The following is a 22,002-nucleotide window of genomic DNA, read 5'->3' as shown; positions in this document are numbered from 1 at the left end:
AACCCAAGGCCAAGCAGAGGATGGCATCACCTGTGCCTATCCCACAGGGACACAGGCAAAGAGAGCCTGGACACACAGCAGGGCTGATGGTTTGGTTTCTTCAGTCCCTGTGAACCCCCAAAGCAAGTCCTACCCATCCTCATCCTCCACCTGGGCTGGAGGCAGCCACAGCACCAACTGTACAAAGCTCCTGGGGTCCCACATCACATCACCTACCACAGGGTCCCATCAGCTGCATCACCAGTACTCCATCAGGTGAACAGAAAACACCTCACCTCCAAGAAAGAAAAGCCCTTTCCAACCACTGAGTAAAAGGGGTTTATTTATTTAGGCTTTCCATAGAAGTTTGACAGTATCCTGCACTGGGGGATTGAACATCTCGCAACCTACCCTGGTTACGCACAAGGACAGCAGAACTTCTGTGTGTTTAATAGATCTACAGAGATGTGGCAGATAGCTGAGGATTATCTGGGTTAGTCGATGAGAGAGGCTGTAGGGAGCTGCAGAGGGAATTCACTGCTAACAGAGACCAGATTTGCTGCGAGGGAAACGTACTGTTGATAAATGGAAGTTCACGCACGCCACAGGGATCATCCGACCTACTCCTGCGTATCACCAAATTCACTGTCATCTACACCATGCTGGAAGAAGCCCCGTGTGTCACTGGACAGCTCAGAACCAACTGCTCAGAGTCAAAAGAAACAAGGTTTGCAGTGCAATGGGCTAAACCCAATGGCATTATTATGGCATTAAGTACCAGTTGACAGGGCTGCCCTGCTCTAAATACTGCCTCAGCTGTAGCCTCTGAGCTGGAAGAAATTCATACAACACAAGTCAGATAAAGGGAACGACTCACATGGTTGTAATTGCCAAGGGGTCCTTCCATCCATCCCACCCAGCTCAGAGCCTTCCTTGTGACTCCTGCAGGAGGACAGAATGGGAGCTATTCACCAGCAACTGGAGACTTCCCAGATGTGCATCCACACATAGTCCCTACAGACAGCAAAGCCCTGCATGGGGCTCATGGCAAGTGTACTTGGAGATGCACCATCACCGTGGAATGGGCCTTGAGGAAGATGCTCTGAGTGATGACAGACCAGGTGAAGACGATGGAGGGCTGGGAGGAACCTGCAGGGAGACCTTGTCCAGGTGAAGCACAGCAGAGGGCAGGGATGAAGGCAGCTGACAAGGACTGGAGCTCAACTCTTCCCTACCAAAGGGCTGGCCAAGGCAGCCAGCACCATGAAGCTGGTGGCATATGGCCTTGGCCTCCTTGGGCAGAGAAAGCCAGATTCACATGTCAGGGAAAGCCATCATCATACTCGATAGCAGGTTCGGCACAGCTGGAGCGGCACGGATTATCTCCACAGGCAGTTTGAAACCTAAGGCAGGGCTCTGCTCACCTCCTTACAGCCAAGAGGAGAGCAACCTCCATCAGCAGCAGGAAGCCTCCAGTGGCTGAAGACCTGTGGGCTGAGATGATTTTGCATGGCATGTAACTAGATCTAATCTATCTGCACAGACCCATTTGTTGGCAGCTATGTTGTGCTCCAAGTGAGAATGCGTGCAGCAGGCCCACCCTGGCCAGCCCTCCCCATCTGCAAGAGGCTCTGGGGCCAGTGGGAGAAGGTCTGGGAAGCACAAAGAGGAACACAAGCAGCCTGCCCAGACCAGGCTGCCCATATGCTGCAGGGCTCTAAGGCTCCCTAATCCAAGGGATGAAGGAAATACCAGCCAATAATTTGACCCTGAGCTCCCCAGGAACAAGACAGGGACCGACTGCTCGTGTTAGAAGTGAAAAGGTCACTGTGTGAAAAGGACTGCCCTCAAAGCTGGGCATCTCCAAGGCATCCAAGAGAAGGGAAATAAGGCAAATCGAAGCATTTGTGCTCTGTACAGATGGACCCTTGCTAGCATTGATGCCCTTCAGCACTTTGCCTTTGCTGGAGTCCAGAGACAGGAATGGACACAGTCCCCAGCACATGGGGTGAAGACTGCCCCAGGTCACTCCTTGCCCACACCAAGCAATTCCTGCTGCTTCGCTCTCATGCAATAAGGCAGATTTTCCAGCTCCTGTCTCATGCTGTCAGTTGTTTCCTGCACAGCCTCCAGTTTGCCATTCACTTGTCTTACACTGCTGCGGGTGAGCAGCTGTATGGGAATGGCATCGAGCTGCAGCAGTGTTCAGAGCAGGGGCAGCAGTAAACACCCCCTGACTCCTGCCAAAAGCAACTACTAAAGCCTCCAAACATCACTTATGGCTCCAGTTACCTTGAGCAGACCTCAAGATGCTTTCAGACATGCTGGCCATGATCCCCTCTTCTCTCCATGCACCAGCATCACCTCTTCCCAGATACACAGCCTGACATATAGTGATAGTAAGACACACATAGCTTGGCTGTGCCTGCATGCCTGGCAATTTGGATCCCCACTGCTCCTTATCCTTATCCTCCTCCAGCCCGTCTCCTCAACATGCTTTGCCACCAAGGACTTTCTGTTTGCTTGCAGGTCATAGAAACAGGTGCCATGGTCTAACCCACAGGTGCTTCCCAACCCCATCCCATTTGTAGATGAGGGCTATATATAGCAATTTAACAGCAGGCACCATGCAGCATCTGTGTGCCTCATATTAAACAAACTAAGACCTACACTTTATCAGGTTTGCCTTAATATGATTAGAAACCTGGGCAGATTTCCTGCTTTCAACAATCATCCATGGTGCAGGGGAGGCAAAGTGAGAGCTTCTGCTTTTGCTCTCTGTGCGAAACACCGGCTGGAAACCCGATAAAAGAAATTGCTGCTTTAACACAGGAAATGAGGAATCGTGGCAACTGACTGCAAGGAAGCACCATACAGCTGACTGTGCCAGGGGATCAGACACATTAACTGATGCTGGAGAGACAGCCGAGCCCCTCCATCAGCAGCCTGCTCCTGCCCAATGCAAAGGGTACTGAGCCCAGCTACCAGGGCAGCCCCTCGGCTCTCCCTGTGTACAGCAAAACCACTGGGTTCAGGAGAGGGATTGCCTCTGGCTGCTGAAGCATCTCATCCCTGCCCTGTGGAACACTGCATGGCACTCACCGAGCTGGAGCCCATCGAAAACATCATTTCCTTCCTCCAGTGCTTGAATCTGCTGGGGATGGGCCAGCAGCTTGACAGATCCATCATGGAATCTGCCAGGACCAGCATCAGCCAGGGCTTGCTCCACTCACATAGAAGGTTTCAGGCCGCTGGTACCTGCTCTCCTCTCGTCCCCCCAGGAGGGGCTTCAAGCTCTGTCCCCCCCATGCTCCTGCCATGTCCATCCCTTGCTCATGGGCAAGGGAGCAGCACTGAGCTTGCACACACTGTGTTCATGTAACACCCTGCAAAAGTACATTTTGCACTGGGAAATGCCAAGTGAGTGCTGCTCACAGCCACTGCATCCTGCCTTTTCCAAAGGATCCTCCCATGAACAGTTCAGGGTGAAAGTTGGGCATAGAACAGACATTTCCTAACAGCCACAAACTTAGTCCTGCACGCTAAATGCTACCAATTAATGCATGGAGATAGATAAATCATCAGCTGATCTAATGTCCTCATGGGATGTTACTCCCAAGGCTTCTGCTCCCAAAAGCATGTGGAGGGCAGGATGGTCCCATGCTTCAGTGTGAGAAGACAATAGCTCCTCTGCTCCCTTACAAGGGATGGCAGCAAGGTCAAGAGGGCCACAGGGCCTCAAAAACCCCAGTGGGTCACCCAGCACCTAAGAGCAAACGTGTAAAAACCACATTCTCAGAAGCAAGCACTTTAGCTTCCCATCAACTGCTTCACATGACAACCTGTAACCACATCTTTCCTTTTCCATCTTTTACAGAGAAAAAAGGGATGCAGCACAAGAAATCTCTAGTGATCAGCATCTTCAGTGTCATGCACATCAGACCAGGATGTGCCCTGGGAAATGCATCTTCCTCCCAGGTAGGACATAGGTGTTGCTAACACTGCAATTTGCTCTGATGTGCACATTTCATCCATCAAAAAGGAACTGGAATGGGGGAATTTGAGTTGTTATCTCCTCATAATGATATGGGAGATGCTTGATGGTGTCTGTGCAGCTGCAGAGCGCTCACTGGGTGTTTACTGCTGGCAGGACTCTGCCAAGGACATGTCATCAAGGCAGGAGAAATGGCCCTAAATGGGACATATGAGCCTGAATTGTGCCTGCTGTGTGACTGACACTGTTGCCCTTCACCTGTGACAATGATTGGTCAACAGGGACCAAATGGATCCAAGACAAAATGTATCCCTAGCCAAGCTCCCTCTGCATTATGAGAGGGCTGTATACAAGGCAACTTCTGCACAAGCCCTACTAAACTTTTCCACTTCCTCCAGACTTCTTCAGGAACACAGGGAAATCATCTTCAACCCTGCAGATACTGGCTCTCAAACGAAGGCCAGGACACCTGCAGTGCGCTGCCTGGACAATTCATCCCTGCTTCAGAGCACTCATGCAGCCTGTGCAGGATTCCTACAGCTCCCAGCCCTAGGATGCCACAAAAGGGGGAACAGCTTCCACCTCCATCAGCCTGGAGGACAAACTCCACTGTTTACATCCCAACACATCAGCTCTGAGACCATCAAGATGTACTTGCTCACCCTGGCATCATTCCCACACTCATCCTAAGCACCACACAGAGCTCATCCATCCCCAGGCATTAGATGGTCTTCAGCAGTTCCACCTCTGTTCTCCTGGCCAAGGAGGGTCCCAGCCTTTATCACTGCTTTGCCTCAGTCACAGATGTATTTCTCCCTCTCCACAGGTGGCCACAGCCCAATTTCAGCCTCTCATTTAAGCAGCAATATCCAGGGTTTGCAGGTGTCCTGCCCAGGGCTTGGAGCTGTCCTTCAGCTTTTCAGTAGCTTAAGGACTCTCCCTGCCAGTCCAAGAAGCTGGGGAAGGCCTGGGATGGCCAAGAGGAGCTTCAGCAAAGGTGCAGCGGCACCTGCCCATCAGCACTAATCCTTAAGACCTTGAGCACCATCTCCTGGTCATCCCTGGATTCAGTGGCAACTTAACCTCATGCTTCCTCCATTTCACCATCACTGCAAAGTCTGGGGGACAAACGGTGCATGCAACTAAGGAAGAGAGAGGTGGGAGCTCTTCAAGGCAAACACAACACTTCACCAGTCATTTGCTGCCACACACACACATCAAATCAGCTCCAGCAAGCCCCTCTCCTGGGAGCATCCCTTGCTGTTCACCTCTCCCCAAACTGTAATAGGAACAAACTCTCTCATAGCACAACCAGCTCAGCAAATGTCTCTGCCTGATGCCTGTGAGTAGCCAGCATGAGATGCTGCTGAAAAACTCCAGTCTGTTCCTCTGCTGTGCTCCCATGGCTCTGGGCAGTGCAATGGAACAGGGCTGCTCAGGGATCACCGCTCAGTATGTAAATACCACAGTGGCAGAGTTCAACCTTTTGGCATGAGGGAAAGGAAGATAAATGCTACCAGTCCCCTCAGAGCCACAGGAACCCTGCATCTATCTAATTGCACTTCATAATGGATTCAGCAAACCATTAATTATCAGATTATATTTTAGGAAACTGAAGATAAAAAAGCTTTATGAAATTTAGCCTTAAAGGGGCCAGTGTCCTGCAATGAAGCTGTTGCATTGGGCTGGCACCAGAGAAGCAAACTTTACAGCAGGTATCTGAATGCATTTTACAAAGCACTGCCCTGTGTGTCAGGGGAACCCGTGTGCAGTCACTGCAGCTATTGCACACTCAGACAGAAATACCTCCACTAGTGGCAATCCACTGATAGCAGCAATGAGGGGACCTGGGGTACAAGCACAGCTCCTTCTCCTTTCTCAGATGCGGCAGCTTCAGCATGTCCTGGTGAATTAGAGGGGATGGGAGGGCTCAGGGATGTTTGTCCTGAGAGGACATGGATGCCCAGACATGCCTGTGAGCCTTCCTAACAGACAAATGCAAAACATGGATGGGATAAGACTTAGGCTATATAAGGTATTACCTAAACAGCTCCAGAACCATTTAGCACAGACCCCAAGAAGTCTCTGCTTCAGCAGAGAGTCCCAGATGTCAGCTCCACGTTGTAGGGCTTCTCTAGCTGGCATAACTGGTAGCACAGTGGCACAGGGGAGAGCAACAGAAGAAACAAAGCAGCCCTTATGCACCCTGCAGAGCAGCAGATACCTGTGAGCACATCACAAATTCAACCATAAAGATCTCCACCCCAGATTCTCAGGATAGCTTTTTCTTTGGTTTCACACACTCACACCACCCCAACTTTGTCCTCATTAGTCTCCTCCCTCCACTCTTGTCCACAGCAGCGCAGGAACACATGTGAACACCCTCAATTTCCATCTTTTCCTCTGCTGCTTTATTTCTCTTGGGCCGGGAGAGATGAGTGGTCCAGCTCACCTGAGCTGCCAGGTGCTGACTGCAGAGAGATGTCCCAGGCCCTTGTGAATGTCTACAGACCTCTCCTGTCCCTGGCCATGCTGTACCTGTTGCATGCCATTTCTTTGCAATGTCACATGCCCAGGGAAGCCCTGAATCTCCCTGCTGGAGCAGCATGTTGAGGTACAGCTCCTGAATGAGCCCAGTGGATGCCAGAGGCCCTGCATGGGCATCCACTGCTCACTCTCACTTGGTTTCTTCACAAATCAGCATGATTTTGTCATCAAACAAGTCCTCCATAGTCACTGCCACCAGCTCAGAGCCAGTTTGGCTCACTTGAGATTCAGGCAACGTCACAAAGACTTGGGAACCAGCGAGCTGGGCGTCATCAAAAGAGATGATGTGCTCTGCTGCTCCTTGCTCCAACGTCTGAATCACCTGCATGGAAGATGACCAGAGAGTCAGACACTTCCATCATCACTTCCCCCCATGACCACTCTGCTGCTCACATCTTTCCCAGCCCCAGCTCTGGTAATAAAATTTAGCTTCACACCAGAGGTCTACAATTACAGTAGGTGTGAGACTAGTGAGAAACACTAAAGCACACATACCAATGATGCAAAAGACAGGAGGGGATTTTAAATAGTTCTCTCCATAAAATTGCTATTATTTAGCTCCATAAGCAATGGCTGACAATAAACACTCTGTGATTATCTGCTGGAGGAATGCCAGCCCAGGGAATCACTGGGTTACCTCATCCAAGGAGCTGTTCTTCACTGAAGGCTGAGACACAGAAGAGTCTGGTTCAAGCCCAGTATTTGGCCTCCAACAAAACAGCTATAATCTCACAGGGTTTAAATAGCCTCTGAGTGACCAGGCACCTCTGCACACACTGGCAGTCCCTCTTCCTAAGCTCCTGAAAACCAGGACTAAGCTGCTTCTCCTTCAGTGAGTCCACCTCACACTAGCACAGAAATCCCAAAGCACTGTGGGCTGGAGAGCTCCCACCCTGAAGTCCTCCAGGAAGGGGGAACCAAGGAGCAGAAGGGGTGACAGGAGCCACAGGATGGATCAGGGAAGAAGAAGAAGGTTGGAGGTGGAGGATGGATAACAACTGTGGGGGCTGAGGCATGCAGCAGTCTTTACCTGTACAATCTGGGCTGTGGCAGCTTGGGAGAAGAGCACCTTGGGATGCTCAGCACTGCAGTGTTCCTCCAGCTCGCCCTGGGATGGGAAGAGCTCCCCACAGTGCTCACAGGGAAAGGTGCTCTCCTTCTGCTTGAAGTGCTCACTGGTGACGTGGTTCTGCAGGGCCCCTGGGAGGTGGAAGGATGCAGAGCAGTACAGACAGTGGAAGGGTTGTGAGCCTGGGAGGAGAGAAAACATCCTGGGAAGACCAGGACAAGCCCAAGGGCACAGGGAGATGCAGAAGCACAGCCAGGACATGCAGGGCTGAAACCCACCAGGGACTCAGGCACAGCATCTGCAAGCATCCCTTCTCCTGCTGCATACAGCTTGTGGCTGTTCAGGTCCACTTTAGCCCTAGCTCCCTGCAACACCATGTGCAGAAACCAGGCTGGTGTATCTGGCTGTAGCTGTCCCTTCTCACAGTATTCTCTTCCTGTTTCCTGGACCACTCAGCACTGCTTCTTACTGGCCTAGCTTGCACCTCCTGATGCAGCTATTGCAAACCCACCAGCCACCCCAGGGACCTTCTCCTCTCAGAGAGAGCTATGTGCAAGTCTCCTCCTTCCCCATTCTCCTGCCTGCTGTTGGCTGCCACCTCCAATGTCTCCTGCTGTCCCTCACACAGCCCTGGAGACCCACTTTTCACAGTAGCCTGGTCTGCCAGTTTACTGCCCTCACAGCCCAGGTCCCTCTCTGGTCTTTCTGGTGCTTAAATCCCTTTTCCTCCAGTCTCCCACTACCTCCATCCTCTACAAACTCCAGCACTCAGGGCTCAGTTCCTTGTTTCTCTATGCTGATGTCTCCTCACCTACACTTAGCTCTCTTCTCTGCCATAACAAGAAAACCCAGAAGCCTCCTTGACTCCAGTGGCCCCAGAAGATTAACAAACATGTGCCAGCCTCATCAAAACCAGTGCTTTTCCAGTTCATCCATGTTTTCTGCTTCCTCACACCCTGTTTCTTTACCATGTCCATCTTCACCCTCCTGCTTCGAGCTTAGACATCAGCTACTCAGTGAGAGGAGCAGTCATTGCCCACAAGGTAACATGAACAACAGCAAATGCAACAGACCTGAGTGCCTGCACTTCACATGGACCTGCAGAAGAGCCAGGGTAGGGAAATGCTCCTTGCATGTCTCACACTCATGGAACTTCACATCTGCAAACAAAGCCAAAAACAGCAATGTGTGCTCCCAAGGTCTTCAACAAGAGACCTGCTGGACCAGAGCTCTGTTAATACTTCAGCAACACCGCAAGTTCATACAGAGCAGCATCTTTGGAGAGAAGGCAGGAAAAGGAGAGACCAAGAGCAAGTGAGCTGCAAGGTGCTGAGGTGAGACTTGCCAGAAGAGACTGCTACAGTATATGAAGAATCTATTGCAGTTTACAGGTAAAGGGGGTGTGCAGTCTTGTCCTGTCACAGTTATTACTACACCTCTCCCAGCAGTCACCACATGGTTGTGTTTGCTGATGAATGGGCTGTTACCTGCGTGCTCTGCCTTGACGTGCTTTCGGTGGGCAGCAGTGCTGGAGAACGTTTTGTCACAGGAGCTGCACTGCAGGGAGGAGAACTTGGAGGAACGGTGGTTCTGAGCTGCGAAGACATCAGGGTGGTGGGTCCGGTTGTGATACCATAACCCTGACAATTGCTGCAATGATAAAGATCAAATCATGGTTACAAACCAAAGCTGTTCCAGGGGCGTCATGACAGCAAGAAACTGCATGGAAAGCAACGGCATCAGTGGGGTTGTGCTCAGCAGCTACAAGACCTGCTCATCCTCCCACAGGAACAGACCCAATACCTCACTTCTGTTCTCCACTGCCCCTGAAGAGATGAACACTGCCCTTCAGTGAACAATCTCTCATCCTGCTCTCACTTGCTGCAGATCTCCTTTTGGTGTGAATTTTTGTTCTCTACTAGGAACAAGTGCTCCCACACTTACTCCCACTGAGGCATGCCATTTGCAAAACAAGCATTTTATTCCTACACTTCCTGGCAGCTAGAACCTTGGGTGAAAGAGATTCCTGAGGGTCCAGGTGGGCAGGCATGCAGCCCCTGGCAGCCACAGCCTATCTGTCATCATGGACTTGGCAGTCCTGAGGTAAAGGCTGGACTTTATGATCCTTGAAGGTCTTTTCCAACATAGTTGATTCTGTGGACCTACCTTTCCCTATGGACTTTGCCTCCTCTGTGCAATCTTTCCCTCTGCAGACCCCAAACTGCTGCATGTTGCCTGCATGGCCACAGCCTGGTGCAGGAACAGGCAATGGCAGCCTCCAGCGCACAAGACCAAACCCTTGCTGCCTTGCTCACCTGGTAAGCTTTATCACAGATCTCACAGCTAAAGGGCTTTCCCCCAACGTGGGTCACCATGTGGCGCTCCAGGAGTGATGGGGCACTGAAGACTTTGGAGCAGGTCGGGCAGGGGTGGTATTCCCGAGAGTGGGCTTCATGGATGTGCTTGCGGTGCTCCTGCAGGGTGGCAAAGCTCATCCGACACTTCTTGCAGTCATAGGGATCTTCGATGTCTGCCACCCAGAGACACAACAGAAAACACAGGGGGCAAAGAAATAAAGATGAAAAGAATTAAGAGAGGAATTCACAGAGGGAGGAAAGAAAAAGGGAAGAAATCCTTGTTACTTCCCAAATGAACACTAACACTTTGCATAGAGATGTTGCTGCGCCCGCTCACCTACAACTTCCCAGGGTGCATTGGCAGCACCTTGCTGGAAGCCATTCCTCCCATTTTTTTGGGATAACCCTACTCACACCAACAAAACACTACATTTTCTTGCTTTTCTTGGGAGGAAAAAAAATCCCATCACAAGACACGCAGCCAGCCTGCAGGCACCATGACACCTGCATAAGCCCTCAATGGCACAGATGGGTCTGCCATGACCCTGCAGGCTGGTTTGCCCAATCCAGGAAGGCCATTGGCCACACTCACTGTGGAAGGTCCGGAGGTGGATGGAGAGCCCATTGGCCTGGCGAAAGCCTTTCCCACATTCCCGGCAAACGTAGGGCTTGTCCCCAGTGTGCGTGCGGACGTGGCGGGACAGCTCGATGGACTGGGCGAACACAGCATCGCAGTACTGGCAGGCGTACATCTTCCCTGCAGTGACACCAGGGTGAGAGCCTGCACCTGACAGGACAGGAGCTCTCTCTGGACTATGCCTAATTTCAAAGGGAGAGGGAAGAGATGATAAAGTGGACAACGTGGCTCTCCTGAGGTAGCCAGAGCATCTCAGCACAGGGTCAAAAAGGTCTTAGAGGTGCTGGGGAAGACCACAGCTGCACAGAGAGTGTTAAATTACTACAGACCTTAAGTATCTGGGGGTACTACACATTTCTAGAGGTAGTACACCCTGGTGTGTCTCAGAATCGTTTAGACTAGAAAAGACCTTTAAGATCATCAAGTCCAACTGCTCCCCCAGGACTGCCAAGTCCACCACTAAACCATGTCACTAAGGGCCTCATGTTCAAAATTGCCCAGCTGCATCACACTTGAGCAACAGTGGGAAAAGACACCCAAGTGTATTTATCACAAACACCAGCAATGCATCCTCTGTGCCCATGAGCTGGAAGAGGCATGACTAAGCATCAGTGGTGCATGGGACTGAGTGTGGGGACAGGAGAAGCACTGGTGTGAAGAGCTGTGTGAAATTCAGCCAGAGGGAGGGACAGGAGAAAGAAAGTTAATCAGAGGGAGGAGGAGGCATTGCAGGAGTAAGGGAACAGAGAGGAGTTACTCAGGAGGAAAACAAGGAAGGAAGAGGAAGATCCTCTTAATGAAGAGCATACTGGGTAGCTATTTGGATGCTACAGAGAAGGGGATGGGGGAAAGGCAGAATGAGGCACTGCAAGCAAAATCATGCAGGTGAAGGAGATCTGGGAGCAGCCTGCTGCCCAGGGCTGCCCAAAGGATGGAGAAGCAGCCCGGAGACAGATGGAGCAACAGGGCACAAGGGCGTGGATGGAGCAAGCTAAGACCATGGCTGGGTTCCATGGGGAAGGCTCACCCTCAGCGTGTTTCTTCTTGGTGTGGTAGGCAAGGGCTGAGGCCTGCATGAAGGTCATCAGGCAGTGCTTGCACATGAAGGGCCGGTCCCCGGTGTGCAGCCGCAGGTGGTTCTTCAGCGTGGAGTTGGCTGCAAACTTGGCCCCACATTCCTTGCAGGAGAAGGGCTTCTCATCGAAGTGCTCCGTCAGCTTGTGGTACTGCATCCCTGTGGAGGCAAGCAGGATGCTGAGATGGCACTGGTGGGACACAGGGCCAGCCCTGCCTGCCCCTGCTGCAAAGGCACCACTCCACCCAGCCTGGAGGTCCATCAGCCCACCCGTGACACCAGGGGTCCCCCAGGATATCATGAGCTGCCACAGGGAGGGAAAGAGACTCAGCTCCTCTTACTCATCCAGCTAAACCAGCCACAGGGCTGGAACAGCTTGATTATTTCTGGAGGCTTTTAAATGTGCCAGTAGCCCCACTTTTCCTTGATGAGCCATGTGGAAAACCAATTAAGGAAGAGCTAATCAGAAAGCGGTTGTGCTCAGTGGGGCAGGAGAAATGAGCCAAGCTGCATTTCTCACACATGACACTCACAGAGCCCAGGGAGCAGGAGGAGGTTTCCAGCTATCTCTTTACTATGTTGCCCAGGCTTCCATCCAAATGCCCCTGGCTCCCATCAACCCTACCTGAGGCATGAGCAAACTCTCGGCCACAGATGTCACAGGTCACAGGGAGCCGCTTCTTCTTCTTCTTGACCACCCCCACCACACCGTGGACCTCCAGCTGATGCTTCTCCAGCTCCTTCTTCGTCGGTTTGACCTCGCTGCACTCCTTACACTGGATTTGCTTCCCTCTGGCCACCCGACAGCGTTTCATGTGCACCTTCAGGCGGCAGTAGAAATGGAAGGTCTTATCACAGGCTTTGCAGACAAAACTCTTCTTGGAAGAAGGTTTTTCATGGGGTTCCTTCGGTTCTTTGGCACCAGTGCCTCCTGCCTTGTCCTCATCTTTGTCCAGAGCTTCCACTTGGGATTTACTGTTCACCTTCCACTTCCTAATCCCAGGCTTCTCCCCACTTCCCTCAGTCAAGAGACCTATGGGAATAGCAAGTCCTGTTTTGGTGGTGACCAGCAGGACTGGGCAGCAGCCCTTTGGTCTTCTATCTCCTGAATGCTCCTACACTGACAGTTGTGCCTGCACAGCAATAACAGACACCTATCAGACATACTGACATGCCCCCATCACAGCAGTGGTGCATGCCTCTGCCCAAAGTGGCCACAGCCATGCATGGTACAATGCATGAAATCACATCCCTGGTCCTTGAACGTCTTCATCCACAATACCAGGGGCTGGATGAGGTGGAAAGAGCCAAATTTTCCAAAGAGTTTGCTCCTCAAACACCAACAACTGTTGTTTCCAAGCATCAGCCTCCTAACATGAAGTTACAGGGGTGCTTAAATGTCTGAAGGTTTGAGCCTCAGGTATGATACTAAGTCTGCCACAGAGATTGGATATCTAGCCATTAACCTCAAGAACTCCCAGGAAGACTTCCCAAACACAGGCTCTTAGAAAGAGAATAGATAATCTTGCTACAAACCCTTCTGAGTCTTCAAGTTAGGGCCCTGAGGTATCTGAAATCACTCATGACATTAATTTCTTACAGAGCCTAACGCTTTCCTGAGTCCCTGTAACAGCATCATCTCAAAAAGCAAAAGCTGGAAAATTCACCTAGGATCTCAATCTACAGAAAAGATCCACAGGGAATGTACGTATGGAAGGAATCAAAATACAAACAGATATATTTGGCTTCTTTGCTGTAATGAGAACCATGCAACAGCGTGGCCATGGAAACCAGTGCAGACTTCTCCTTTTGCCAACACACAGGAAATTAAGCCTGTAAAACTCCATTTCTGCCTTCCTCACTATGGGAAGAGCTCAGCAAAGTGTCCTGCCTGCACAGTGCTACTGCCCCTGATTTCCAGCCAAGTAAAAGCCACGTTACACAGTCCAACAGACTTGGAAATCTTAATACTTCAAGTGGTAATGACACACCAACCTGTAAACACATCAAGGGATAAAACCAGACTGGATAACAGGTTTCCAATCTGTCTTGTGCTGTGAAGATAGCAACACACACCTTTCACCTCTAAGGTCTCTTCCCACATTCCCTACAACTAACACTGCCAGTTTTTCTGACCCAAGTGAAGAAGTATCTTTAAACCCCCCAGAAATGTTAAACATCAAAAAGAGTCATCTTGCTGGGCAGGATGGATGTGGATGAAGAGATCAGTACGAAGGAAACCAACACTGGAAACGTCTAGCAGTGCCATGGCAGCAGGGGTGTATTCTGAGGCAGATGAAACAGAGTTTTGCCACAGACCCCAGTGCACCAAGAGCTACCTCAAGGTCCTACTGCTCTTATGCATGTGAAAATGTTGTTCAGGATTATGAACCCTTAGACTGGACAACAGCACAGGACTGTAATGGTATAAAAGCAGGGGCAGCTCTCAACTCGAGTCCACCTTCATGGGGAAATGCGCAAAGGAGCTCCAGGAACAGGTCTCCATCTTCAGGGGGATGCTACTACTCCCAGGGAATCATTTTGAAAGGAAAGCTGAAGCAGATCACATGAAGAAAACCTTACTGTTGATTATGGTGTATTTCACACCAAGTTCTCTTTCTCTTTTGTAAGTGGCCTTCAGAGTCTGTAACCCTGGTGGCTGCTCTACCCTCCCTGAAGGACTCCAGAAACAGAAGATCTCTTGGTGTGTGATCATCCCATCTCCCACCTCTTCAGCTTAAGCTGGAAGAAAATTCCACCTATCCCTTTACATCCCAAAGGTCATCCAATGTTCCTGGTGGCTTCTAATGCATACCTTTTACAGGAAAGAATGGCATTTTGCTTGCAGACCCTCCAATTTAATGATTCCAGAGGCTGACTCCAGCCTAAGTGAAGTGCTAACTTTCTGCTGGAGTTCTTCACATCCCTGAGATTTGAAAGTGAGACATATCTTGGCAAACATCATCTCTCAAGAAGTGACTATATGGAGACCTGGAAAGCAGGTGGCTAGAGAGGAGGTTATGGAGTTAGCTGGAAGAACCAAGACTCATCCTTACATGCACCAGCTGCCAACAGGGAAATGCTCTGGTTACTGAAGGAACCCAAGGAGAAGTTAACAGATTTCACATTGTACCTTCACCAAAGAAACCAACCCAGTACTTTGATAATGGTGAGTGTGGCTGGGGATGGGTGTAGGCAGTTTCCTCCACAGGGATGCTCTGTGCTTTCCAAGTGCTTCAGCTCACCCCTTTTTGGGTTTTGCATAGTAGAGATGTAAGAACTGTTGCTTTCAAGTGGAAATGCAAACTGTGAACAGCATGTATGCTCTTCAGAAATGTAAGATCCCTGTTTCAGGTGGAAGCTCACAGCCCTCAAACATGAGGCCCACAGTTATCATTCATAGCTCATGCCAAGAGCCACATGGTTATTGATCCATTAAGCCACCTGCAACAATTAGGTCTGGTAAGCAGCAATATCAGAGCTAAGGAGACTGACCTAGAAATTAAGGTATGGAAGCTCACTGTAAAGATCTGTAGGATGCCAAAAAGGGGCCAGTAACTGGCAATTTTCCTCTAGATACTTCATACAGAACACATATTTTTGCCAAGTAAATACCATTTTTCCAGGGCTTTTGTTTTTGATATTGCTCCTTGCTTGATTTCATCTCAACCTTGGCTTGAAGCCCTGCAAAGACACTTAGTAACAGCAGTCTGCTCTCTTTGATATTGGTGCCAGAGACACAGGCATCTGCCAGAGCAATGTAGCTGACTCCCCAGCTGCTGAGCACTGCAAGGTGGCCAGAAGCTAAGGTGGGCTGCACGTTCACAGGCATGTGCAACTCTGCTTGGCTTAGCTCCTCTACAATCACCAGGAAAACAGCCCTGGCACGTCCCATAGCCAGAAAGGGTCAAGGGGAGTGGGACAAGTGCCTGCAGCATCAGAAGGAGACAGAGAAGGAATGGCAGATAAGAAGGAATCGCCTTTTCTCTGGAATTCCTCATCAGAGTCATGACACGGTGAAAAAGCCAGCTGGAATGGTGGCAGCTCCTGCTGGAGTTAGAAGAGAGGACCTAGTCCTAAACTGGCCATGAATACTGGATGTACAGTGTAGGATATCTCTCAGGGAGACCACAAAGGTCACTGAGTCAAGAAAGGGGAGCAGAATATGTGCTACCATCTTTTGAGACCTACAGCTAGGGCAGTAACACACATCCTTGGTTTCTTCTCTACATGCACTGCTCCCAGTCACCCAGTCCCATCTACCACCCTAAAAACATTCCCTCATTACCCAAGAGCACAGGCAAGCCAACAGACCTTGAGAGTATCCTAGGGGCAGGTCACCCTCTGTCCCTTCCCAGCACACAGGGAACATTGGCTTTGCCTGTCACTGTCAAACCTGAAATGATGGCAAGTGTCAAAGCCACAAGGCTCATATTCATTCATACAGACCAGTCATGGACTTGACCCAAACGTTCAGACAAAGCAAATCAAACCTTCAATCCCTAAGAAAAGATGGGATGTTAACAACAATCTGCTTGCTCTACCTACCTACCAATCTGACAGTATTTCTGTCAGGTAAGAAACTCCGGCACCACAAGTAAATAGGGATGGACTGAACAAGTGCCTGTGCTTGGATAAAAAAATCCCACCATGTACATCCCAGTGGACTCTGCATCCCAAAGAATCTGGATACACTGGGAAATACAATACCATAAAAATATCTGTGAACAAACAGAATAAGCAAGTCCCATTTGCATCCTTTTCAAGAGAATGCAAACCTGCACTTAGCTTCCTGGCCCTCTGTTATCTTTTTCATTAAGGCACCAAATTATTCTGTTAAGCATTCTGCATTCAAATGTCAGATGCACAGATATAATTTGGCTCTGCTGAAAGCATCCCACAGCTCAGGGCAGGGTTTCACACATGGTTACTGCCATGCATTTGTTTTCTGAAGCTCACCAAATTGCTCTCTGTGTATGTTTTGTTCATCCCTTTGCCAAACTAGTACAGAATGTAACATTCCCCCACTGCTATGGGACCCTCCCAGGGGATCATTTGCTCTGTAAAGTGTATATATAGTAAGATCAAATTAAGGCACTATAAGAAAGTTAACACAGAAAACAGTCTGGGACTACAAACTGCACCATCTTTGCACAAGACAAGCACGCCCTGATGTCACCTTTCTGCAATGAGCCTGTGAAGTATCTACATATACACATATGAAGTCAAGGGATTGTATTACAAGCCCAAACTATCTAGACATACACATGTGAAATCAAAGGATTGCAACACAAGCCCAAACTCACACAGATCCAACAGGAAGAGCAAAAGAAACCCCGCAGCTTAAGGATAATAATTCTGCAAAATAAGCCAATATAGATACAAATTACATAGGTAAGTGGCTTAAATGCCTGCAGAGCATGGAAATGTAAATGCAGGTAAGGAATACCAGTATGTGCTCAGTCATGGTCTCCACAACCCTTGTAAAGTACAAAACATTAATATGATGCATTTTGTCAGCAGGAGAAAAGCACTTCCCAGTGCTTGGATCCAAGGGGTCACCCCTATGAATCGTCCTGCAATTACAACCCCAACATCTGGCCAGGGGTAGTTCTGTGAAATGACAAGAAGGACACTGAGGTCCACTATCAAACTGCCCATGACCTCTATAACCATGTCTAAAAGATCACAGAAGGACAAAAACTCGTGCTTTACTTACCCACATGCCCCAGCTCCTGCATCACTGGCTGCAGGTCTGGGAAGGACTCGTGGACATTGCAGAGCAGCTGACAGATCTTGAGGGCCAGGACAGACTTCTCCTGGGCTGTGCTCCGGGCTGCTTTCAAGGTGGCCTCTGCACTTTCCTTCTGAGCAGACATAGTCAGCAGCTGGAGAAGTAAGAAGAAGAAAACATCACATGATAGAGATTTTGGGCTGTGAAAGGTCGGGATGGGGGCATATCCTCTTTGTTTCATCTCTGCTGCTGGGAACCTACTTTGAGAAACCAGAAATGAAACCCCTTTCCATACAGGTCTTTGCCCTAAACTGATGCATGTGCATGAGCTGAGGGAATTTTGGGATTACAGAAAGTTACAACAAATGAAATTTTCACACCCTGTTTTGTTATGAGCTCACTGAACAAGTCCAGAGGAGGCCATGAGGAAGATCAGGGGACTGAAGCACCTCTCGTATGAAGACAGCCTGAGAACACTGGATCTGTTCAGCCTGGAGAAGAGAAGCTGCGTGGAGACATCATAGCAGCCTTCCAGTATCTGAAGGGGGCCTTTAGGGATGCTGGAGAGGAACTCTTCATTAGGGACTGTAGTGAGAGGACAAGGGGTAACGGGTTCAAACTGAAACAGGGGAGGCTTAGATTGGATAAGAGGCGGAAGTTCTTTACTGTGAGGGTGGTGAGGAATGGGTTGCCCAGGGAGGTTGTGAATGCTCCATCCCTGGCAGTGCTCAAGGACAGGTTGGACAGAGCCTTGGGTGCCATGGTTTAGTGTGAGGTGTCCCTGCCCATGGGCCCATGCCCATGCCCCAGGTCAACTGGATGACCTTAAGGTCCTTTCCAACCCTATTTTATGAAACCCACCACCCTATGGAAAGAGCAGCTCCTCAATCCCTTACAGCATTACAAGCTTCCCTAACTCATAAACCTGAGCTTCATACACAGCTCTCTCCTCTCTCTGGGCTTTTCCTTCCAAATCCAAGCCTGCTTCAGCCAGGCACTGCAAGGAGACCCAAGGCAAGGATGTGTGCATGCCCATTTGTATCATACCCATCCAGATCTCCAACAGCAGCTACTAGAGCAGGAATGAGCAACCAGAGACTGCTAGGTGGAAAAGGCTAGCTCCTTACCAACATAGCCCATTTTCCTTGTCAAAGGGAAAAGAGGCAAAGCACTCTGGGGTGCTACATAATCATGGCATCCTCAGAGCACTTTCTAGGAGCGTTTCATTCTCACAGATCCTGGAATAGCCAACTGAAATAGACACCCACTCCCTGGCAGCTCTGCTTTCCCTTAGCACCTCTGCAGAGCTGAAACAGTTTTGCTGTGTTTGAACATCCCCCAATTTCACAAACTGAGAATCTCACTGGCAATTCCTTTTACCCAAAAACTCCCACAGGGTTTATATAACAACCCAACACACTCTCACTGCAGCAAAAGGACACCTCCAACATTGGATGGCTTCCACAACCTAAGTAATGTCCCTTGATTTGAGTGCGCACAGGGGCCTGTCCACCCACCCTTTGAACTCTGAACCACGCCAGCATCTCCTTGTACCTCTTTTACTGCTTCAGTGAGTCCTGCTTCCCCTGGAGCCAAGCCCTCCAGGTCCCCTCTCTTCTGGATGACCTCTGAGATCAGCTTGCTGTGCCGCAGGATGATCTCAATGGCTGTGCTCTCACTGTTGGCCACTGAGAATGAAAAGTAAATGTATTTAAAACCACAAACCCCAGGGAGAACCCGAAGTCCTAAACTTTGCTTAGCTTTGTCCTGCCCACTCCTGAAGCTGAGCAGTTAACAGCAGGAATGACTCCTTTAGGGCATAGGAAACAGCAAACGACTGCAGGCAAGCTTTGGTTATACTAAATGCAGCACTGTCATCTAACATAAAACCCTCGCAGAGCTCACTTCTCATTGCTTGTCCAACCTTGGGTGAGAAAAATCAGGTTTTCCAAGGCATGCTGCTGAAAGAGACAGTGACAACCTCAAGAAGCAGGCATGGGTCTCCTGAGGCTCAGGATTTCTTCTCCCCCCCCTTCCCCCGGTTATAGAGAATCCACTCTGACTTTTGCAGAATTCATGTAAGGGGAACAGTGTTTATACAGGATAACAGGAAGCACGGGTGAGGTATATACACCATGTACCAAAAGTAAGACACAATTGTACTTGTCACCTATTCAAGAAATAAAACTGGAAATTGCCAAATAGATGAATCTGAAAAGGATTCGTTTCCCTGTTGGAGTTACTAAATTGCAGAAGATGCATAGTTACACTTTTATAGAAGAAACCAAACCAAAAATCTGCAGTTCATCCAAGACATCTGTGCATGTTTTCTGTGTGTGTTTAGGTCTTTTCATCATTTTGGGTCAGTACCAAACAGAACCATCGACTGTTCACACAGCACAGCAACTGAATACAGACAGCCTGATGAAAACAGGCTTGGGACCTAGAAGACACACAGTGTTGGGTAAGAAAAAGCTCTCTAGGATGGGGAAGGAGGTAGTGGCAGGCTCTGGGACTTATCAATGCAAGATTTTAAGCCAATATGGAAAAAACTCCCTGAAATCCAAAGATTTCTTGGAGACATGAGTTACTCCCCAGCAGAGCTAAAGGAAACTCATTAAGCACTTGAGTTCCATAGGGTTTAGGTATGACTTGGATGTGCTCCACAGGGATCAGAGGATGATTTACAAATGAAAACTATTTCCTCTCTTCTCCCATCAGAATGTTTCTGATTTCATTACCTAAATTTCAGTTGTCAGGGAAGTGCTCTCAGCTCCACCACCAGAGCACACCCTGTGCCACTGTCAAGACGTCCTCCTTGCTGCTAGCAGGACAGCACAGGACATCAAAAGATGCCACCAGTGGCTCAAATCATTCCCTCCCTCCTCATTTTCACGATAAGAAATATTTGTGCTTCTGTTTGTTCAAGCTGCAATTTGAGGAGATTCAGCTCTATGTAATTAAGGAATGCTCCTCCTTGCATTGGGTATTACCACTAGATAATTAACCATGTTGGGAGCCTGGTGTTTTAAGAAAGCAATCGTGCTTAACAAATGACAACGCAAACTGCCTGTCGGGAACGTTTGCTACAGAGGAAATTATCAGCATTATGAGCACAGTTTTGCTTTCTATTAAACACTCATTTACATTTCACTGCATGTTAATTTAGTTCTTAATTTTTATGTGACTTCAGAGCTGGTGAAATTTGCGCCTCTCTCTTGGAATTGCTCAGGGATGTGCCTAAACCCAGAACTTGGAAAGCTGTCCCACTATGCATCTCAGGAGCCCCTGACCCACCACGGATAGGCAACAAACAATACACCCCCACCAAAACAGGAGGGCACTGACTGTCCAAGATAACTATGTCTAATGGAGACAATATGTGTGGGGTTCCCATCACCACATTCTGCTCCACACGAGACCACGAGTCAGCAACCACACTGTGCAGAAATGCAACCTGGATCGAGGACAGGAGCTCAGCCCAACTAATCTCAGCCCCACAATCTCCCTCAATCACAAGGAATTCACAAGGACAGCTAAGACAGTGTCTGTATTTAATGTCAAGACTGACTTTGGGGAATTTTTAGGTATTTGCTATCAAAGCCACCAAGTACTACAAAGTCACCAATGGACCAGAGTTTGGTAAAGATACGTTCAACCTGCAAAGCATTTCTTCTGTGGAAATGGTTCTGTTTAATATGGAGACTCATGCTGCTGCTTTTAAGTGACTTGAAACCGAAAGTTAGTTTGACACTGGAGGGAACAGTTCTCCTGTTTTCCAGAGCTGACATCCTAGTTTCTGCCCTATCAGTGTCAAACCAAAAGGAAGGAGACAACAGGCTCCTGCCCCACACTGCTCATTACACTGCAAAGCTGGGGCCTTCTTCCTGGCATAGTGCTCCTACCCCAGGGCTCCCAGACCATTTTTGTTTTAATATAATAGCCAACCCATCCCCTTAGATGAAAGCAAGGCTATAAGAGCATGCTGAAGTCCAGACAAGCACGCAACCTTCCTGGCAACTCCCTGAACCAAGTCCCCAGGTTCTGAAGCTTAGTATACCCATACCTTTGCCATCAGAGACATTTGCTGTCGCCACCAAGTTGTCTAGCAGAACGTGGAGACCAGGGAATGATGCTTTCACAGCCCCAAGAAGTTTGACCAAACTTTCCACTTTTAAGGTTTTCTCTTCATCCACCTTCCTGAGGAGATTGTCCACAGCTTCCCTTTGAGAGCTGCCTCCACAGCAATCCAAAACCACCTGCAGGAAAGAAACAGCCAAGAACCTGTTTGTGAGAGCTTCCTACAAACTCTTGGGTCTGAACAGAGATCACAGAAACAGGAACAGTGTCACAGTACACACGATTGCAGTAAATCCATACTCACTTCTTCCCCTATTCTGATTAACTGGGAGGTGTCATGAGGTCCTAGCTACAGGAACATCTAAGCACATCCCACGTATATCTGACATGTGTCACCCTGAAAACTACCCTGCTGGGTTCTTCTGCTAAGTCTAGCTATTGGAAGTGGCTGACAATCCACTTCTGTTTCTTTTCAAAAGGAAACAAAAAGAGACTTAAAGATGGGGTGAAAACAGCATTTCCTTCAACAC

General features: G+C 49.2%; 1 protein-coding gene across 2 annotated transcripts in view; it reads right to left on the bottom strand.

Moving 5' to 3' along the window:
- Window positions 1-322: 322 nt before the first annotated feature.
- ZBTB40 (zinc finger and BTB domain containing 40) overlaps window positions 323-22,002 on the bottom strand; it is a 39,328-nt gene continuing 17,648 nt past the window's right edge. Inside the window, exons 6-16 of one of the 2 annotated variants that reach the window (XM_031044286.2) lie at window positions 21,459-21,651; window positions 18,947-19,080; window positions 17,378-17,546; window positions 12,284-12,691; window positions 11,611-11,817; window positions 10,539-10,703; window positions 9,905-10,119; window positions 9,077-9,239; window positions 8,663-8,749; window positions 7,551-7,771; window positions 323-6,842 (exon numbers count right to left, since the gene is read on the bottom strand). In XM_031044286.2, coding sequence (XP_030900146.2) covers window positions 6,651-6,842; window positions 7,551-7,771; window positions 8,663-8,749; window positions 9,077-9,239; window positions 9,905-10,119; window positions 10,539-10,703; window positions 11,611-11,817; window positions 12,284-12,691; window positions 17,378-17,546; window positions 18,947-19,080; window positions 21,459-21,651 — 2,154 coding nt within the window. In that variant the 3' untranslated portion in view covers window positions 323-6,650. The remainder of the gene's footprint in view (window positions 6,843-7,550; window positions 7,772-8,662; window positions 8,750-9,076; window positions 9,240-9,904; window positions 10,120-10,538; window positions 10,704-11,610; window positions 11,818-12,283; window positions 12,692-17,377; window positions 17,547-18,946; window positions 19,081-21,458; window positions 21,652-22,002) is intronic. The other variant, XM_013127634.3, reaches the window with a different exon arrangement.

Source organism: Melopsittacus undulatus, chromosome 12, assembly GCF_012275295.1.
Source record: "Melopsittacus undulatus isolate bMelUnd1 chromosome 12, bMelUnd1.mat.Z, whole genome shotgun sequence".
NCBI lineage: Eukaryota > Metazoa > Chordata > Aves > Psittaciformes > Psittaculidae > Melopsittacus > Melopsittacus undulatus.
Note: the sequence above shows the minus strand (reverse complement) of the source record. Positions and strands in the feature narration are given on the sequence as shown.